We start from the raw sequence: 6,000 nt of genomic DNA on the forward strand, positions 1-6,000 counted from the left end.
TGCCTGAACACTGTCCAGCCACACTGTACCCAGCCTGTAACCCTGTAGGGGATTTTTGTGGCCAAAATGTAGAACTCGACACTTAGACTTATTAAACTTCATGCTGTTGGACTCTGCCCATCCATCCAACTGATCTAAGTCTCTGCAGAGCCCTCTTCCCTTCCAACAGATCAACACATGCTCCCAGCTTAGTGTCGTCTGCAAATTTACTAATGAAGGACTCAGTGCCCTCATCCATGTCATCTATAAAAATATTAAATAGAACTGGTCCCAGTACAGACCCCTGAGGGACACCACTGGTGACTGGCCCCTGCTGGATGCTGCACTATTCACCATCACTCTCTGGGCCCGGCCATGCAGCCGGTTCCTAACCCAGCACAGAGTGCTCCTGTCCAAGCCGTGGGCTGCCAGCTTATATAGGAGTATGCTATGGGAGACAGTATCAAAGGCCTTGCTGAAGTCTAAATAGACAACATCCACAGCCTTTCCTGCATCTACCAGACGAGTTACCTGGTCATAGAAGGAGACCAGGTTGGTCAGACATGACCTACCCTTTGTAAACCCATGTTGACTGGGTCTGATACCCTGGCCATCTTCTAAGTGCTGTGTGAAAGGATCTGAAAGCTTTACTTCTAGCTATTGAAACTATGGCTGCTTATCAGTAACTTCAGTATTGTCATCTGCCTTTGGCCCTCTCACAAGGAAAAATTAAGATGTAGCTGCCATAATACAGCCATGTGTCATTACCCTCTCACAAGGTCTCCAGAAGAGTTGATAAGATCCGATAAAAAGCTTCAGAGTGCCACTGGCAAACAAATATCCTATTGTAGCAATGGTATGAATGCACGGTTCTTAAATACTTGCTGTGACTTGAGAACTCTTTAACCAAAGGTCTTTTGTACCTGAAAATTTGTCATGCTGAAGCAAATTGCTGGGGTAATTAAGATCCCATCCTATGTGCTTCATTCTGCCTGAGTTCTCTTGCTGCCCTGCAAATTATTTAATATGCTGTTTGAATGCCCCTCCTTGTCTTCCTATGCCAGCCGCTTCTTCATCCTACAGGGAATATTTAGTGCTGAAACTTTGACATGACATTCATTTCCATATTGGGACACAGCAATGGCCCAAACATACAATTATATCTTCAGCTCAGGATGGAGCACAACGAGCTGTTTTAATAAGGGTTTTCTTACTCTCCTCCCATGGCCTGAAATAAAAGCAAAGGGAATACGGAAAATGACTGCCCAAGGAAATTGGTTTTTTATAAATGTTCTCTCCTCTCAAGTGTATTCCAGTGCAGTAGCCCTGCTGCAGTGTAGGAAAACACTAGCATTAACAAGTGATTATTCCACAGGCCTGGGTTTGCCCAGCAGTCCAGTACTTGGAGATGATGCATAGGTGGGCTGGAGCTGCTGCATTCATTCTGCTTGGCACCATTTTTCTTCTGCTTTGTCATACATATCCTCATTACAGCCTGCTGGAGTGGACTGGTAATGGGATGAGTTACCTGGGATTGTACTTGGTGCAATAGTCAGCTAATCGTCAGTTCCCAGGCAGAGTCATTGCTCATGGAGATGCATTTCCTTGCTGCTCCCAGGCAGTTCTGTGAATGATGTGAGAAGAGCAGGAGTACTGATGGAGGAGCAGCCTTGCAGCCCTCCCTGTTGTGGTGGCTCCTCTCCCAGCCAGGGAGTGGCAGCTCCAGGCATGAGGAATAGGGGGCTGTGCTCAGAAAATCCCCCTGGAGAGACCCTGGCACTGGGGGAGCAGGCAGGGCCCGGACTGCAGGAGGCTGCACAGCACCTGCTGTGAACCATTAACCTGGACTGCAGGAAGTGGCAATGCTTTGTCTCAGTACAGCTGGCAGAAAAGGAGAGGGGTATGAGGGCTCTTTCAGAGAGTCACATGATTAATCTTGGGCTTGTTCACGTTTAGACAATCTCCTCTTAGCGAAAATAGGGCTTCTTGGATCCATAACCGAAATTCTGCATGTAAATAATGCTGGTAAGTCAAGCCACTGACCTTTGCTGCTTTTTTTGTGATTTTCAGGTGTTCGCAGAACTGTGGAAGGGAGAAGGGAAGACTCCCCTTGAAATTGTTAAAGAACAGAAACTTGAACTGTTACGGGATCAGAAAGAGCTTGAACAGATCTGTCAGGCAGTGATTGATGGACAAGAAAATGAGGTGATTATGATGGTGCTGGGAACCTTCTGCACTGTGGCAGTCTGTAACTCTGAAAGGGGGTTAAAATAGCCTCCTTTTTTTTTCCTTTTTGATGGCATTTGAGCTTTAGAGCCAGAGCAGTAAAGCTGCTGCCAAGATATTATCAGGCTTTTCTTCTTTCTTATTTTACTAAGTGGGTTTTTTGAAACTGAAGCTTACACAAAATGATCCGCAAAACAAATTACCGGTCTGGCTAATGTGCTAAGTCATTCTGAGAGCCCATAAAACTTTAATGCAGGAAAGCAAAACTGCAGAGCCCTGTCCCTCTCCAGCTGTACTGCCATTAACCTGACCCTGCCACCCAGCCACATAACTCTGATTTTTTTGTCATCTGTTGTGATATTGGGGCAACACTTTTAAACTCTTCTGAAGCTGGAGACTGAAGTTACTTGCCAGCAAGGCATATATTAGTCATGGAATTACAGACTGTATCAGAGCTGACAAGGCAGAAATTCTACTTGCACCTGACTTTCTGCCATGTCCTTGTCTCTGTCCACTGCCAAGGAGAGGAGCCTCACTGGCGCTCCTGCCTGACAGTGGCTGTGGGGTGGGGAGGAGTCAGAGCCCTGTGGCAGCAGCAGTGGCTCCACAGCTGCTGCCCATTCCGCCCATTCCAATGAATGCCCATTCATTGGGGATGATTGGCTCTTTCCCATCTCCTTGGAAAGACACACAGCAGCCAGTGTGGCTCAGCCTAACAAGGTCTGGGCTGGAAAAAAATGGAAAAAACCCTTGTTGATCATGAAAGGGAGGAGTGGGAAGGGATCTTGACAGAGTCTATATAATCTGCTTTATAAAAAGCGAAATGAAAACAAGTGCTTATATATTCTCTGGAGCAAAAATGTAAAAGCAGAAGTGAATAGCATGCTTCTAATATAAACAATGTCTAGCTCCATTTGCCACTTCGAAAAAAACATTAACATCTTTTGAGAACAATACCACCCACTCCAGATCTCATTGGGGGATGCTAACAGCTCTGCAAGAGCTTTTGATAAAATGAGCTTGCAGTAGGTCGGCATGACCTCCATCCGACTTGACTCATTTGCAGAGCCTGATAGAAGTGCTGCTGTGTTTCAGGCTGGTATGAAAGCACAGGCAGGGAGGGAGAGAATGTTAGAACTGACTGGGAAGTGCAGGAGCTGAAGGTCCATAACCAGACTCCTACTTCAATGTGTTTTGAGAGTAACTTTTTTCAAAAGGAAATAGCTTCTAAACAGCTGCTCAGACCAACACTGAGCACTTTATAACTGTGCAGGACTGGGACTGTATCGCACTCTGCCCCACATAGGTAATTTCTAGCAGATCCACAGTAATGAGTCCTTTCCACTGTGTAACAGAGAAGACTTTAGACTGGCAATAATTCAAAGACTGTAATGAGAAGCAGTATTTGCATCTGAATTTGGTATTGGCACAGTGCACGGCTCCTGTGTTTGCAGCCCTTCCCTGCATATCTGCAAATACGTCATCCTGTTTCTCTGCATCTATTGTGTTCTGCCCGGTACTCTGACAAGGTAGAGAATGCCTTCTCTGCCCCACAAACAGTAGGAAGGCCAGATGCTTGTCTTTCAGCAGTAGCATCTCCTTTAAGAAGGCCCAAAGGTGAAATCTCTGATCCTTTCAGCTTTTAAACATGGCCTTGCAATGCAGCAGATGATTGTGTATTAAAGGCTGTCTGATAGGAGGTCATAATTGACCAGTTAAATTAATCATCTTGTTGCAAAGGATTATGCACTTGAAGGAAATAAAAAACACCTACGTGTGCGCTTGAAGGACCTCACCAATATTATTAAATAGATTTTGATTCAATGCAAATTATCTGTTGTTACAGGACATTATGTTCAGTAAAACAGTAGATCCTGTTAGCAAGGAAAGTCCATCTCACTTCTCTGGCTCTTTCCCAGGAAGTTGCTGTTCAAGCTGCAGACACTATAAAATCCAAAAGTGTCTTCTGACTCTTTCAATAAGAGGAGCTCTTTCTATTAGTTGTACGGCCCTGCTGCTGTAGGGACTCTTGCTGGTCTCCCATGGGAGCAGAGCAGGAGCTTATTGCAAAGCTAAAGGCAATTTTTATAAATAAAACTTTAGCCTAAAATGCAGTCTTTTATCACAATAGTCAAAAGAACAAAAATATTCATATCTTGGTTGGGAATGAGTGAAGATGTTCGGTTTTCCTGTAACAATGTGTCTGTTGCATTTTTTTCTTTAAAGGTTATGGCAATAAAGGCAGGAAATCGAAAAGTTCTAAATAAGTTAATTGGTCTGGTACAAAGGAAGACACAAGGACGGTCCAATCCTGTTCTGGTGAAGCAATTATTAGAGAAGAAGCTATCAGAGTAGCCACAAGAGAAAAAGCACACAAGCAACTAAAGAAGCGTGTGCTTCATTCTGTCTGCAAATGAACTTTGGTGTCTCACTGTGCAGCACTGTGCTTGTTGGTTATACTTCAAGCAGCCTGAAGTCCCAGCCTTCCCTGGATGCAGCAGCCAAAGGCAAATGGGCCAGAGAAAAGCAGGATACAGCCATCTGCATCTCCCGTGCTTTGATGTAGCACTTGGAAATGTGATTTCCACACAGCCCTGGGAAACAAGCTCCCAGAGGTGTCTGTGAGTATGCAGAGAGCTGAAAGTGCATGGGTTAGTTTTCTAATAAAGCAGGTACAAACTCAGCTTTTCTGTCTGCCTGTTTATGAGAAGGGAAATTTACAGTCTCAAATACTCAGTCTGGGCATGCACACTGTAACTGACTGTCAGTGTGAGCACAACAGCAACAATGACTAAAACACCCAGAAGTAATCGAGATTGTAAGATTGTTTGCTCGGCTTCTCCCAGTTCTGCACCCACGTACCTGCTGCCTGCTCTCAGTTCTGAGGAGTGCCTGAGAGGTGTGTGCCTGAGCCCTTCTGGGGGTCACATCCCATTCTGGCCTCAGAGGTTCAGAACAGCAGATGGGCTTCTGCCAGCCCTGTACAATCTACAGCAGAACAAGTAGAATCACAGAACAGCTAGAGTTGGAAGGGATCCACAAGGATCACTGGAGTCCAGCTCCTGGCCCTGCACAGGACAGCCCTAGCGCCAGTTTTGCGTTTTTTTCTCTGCAGGCAAGAACTTGGCCGTGTGTTACAAATGCCTAATGCCCGGGGCTGCTGTTCTCTGGCACGTGGTTTTCTGCTGTCATCTGAAACTCTGTTGCTTTGGGGAAGGAATGGAACATGCAGTTGGCTTACCAAAACTGAGTGGGATTCAGCTGGAGTTCAGTACTTCTCCACTACTTAATCCTAAGGGGTGTTTTGTGCTGGTAGTTTTTATTTGGGGTTTTTTTACATCTTCTGTTTTTCAGTTCCTGGTTTTCAGTACTCACTGAAATGCAGAGATCTGGAATAAACTTCCCCATCCCAACCAATTTTATTCATGGAGTCTTTAACAAGAAATGCAACAAGGAGCCTGTCAAATTTTCATGTAGTAGGGAAATAAATTCTATTTAGTACCAGATGCTTGAAGTTCTTAAATCCTTCCTGGAGATTATGCCATCCTTTTTAAAGATCACACCTACCTCAGGCCTCATAGCTAGTTCTTCAGAATTGTTTTTTAGGATGTGCCTGCAGGGCAGACATCGTCACAGGAGTGCAGCAGGTGTGGCCCTGGGACTTCAGTCACCTTTGGCAAACGTTTTTGCAGCACTAGTTCAAAGCAGGCTAGTTCAAAGATGGCAGCTCCTCCTCCTGAGTGACAGCACTGTTGTTATGTCTTGAGGAGCACATTACTGTACAAACTGGCTGAG

At 45.2% G+C, this 6,000-nt stretch overlaps 1 protein-coding gene across 1 annotated transcript in view; it reads left to right on the forward strand.

Annotated features, from left to right (window-relative positions):
- GATB (glutamyl-tRNA amidotransferase subunit B) overlaps positions 1–4,888 on the forward strand; it is a 43,711-nt gene extending 38,823 nt beyond the window's left edge. Inside the window, exons 12-13 of the mRNA XM_063422963.1 lie at positions 2,050–2,184; positions 4,432–4,888. Coding sequence (XP_063279033.1) covers positions 2,050–2,184; positions 4,432–4,560 — 264 coding nt within the window. The 3' untranslated portion in view covers positions 4,561–4,888. The remainder of the gene's footprint in view (positions 1–2,049; positions 2,185–4,431) is intronic.
- Positions 4,889–6,000: the final 1,112 nt, after the last annotated feature.

The sequence above is a fragment of the Prinia subflava genome, chromosome Z (assembly GCF_021018805.1).
Source record: "Prinia subflava isolate CZ2003 ecotype Zambia chromosome Z, Cam_Psub_1.2, whole genome shotgun sequence".
NCBI lineage: Eukaryota > Metazoa > Chordata > Aves > Passeriformes > Cisticolidae > Prinia > Prinia subflava.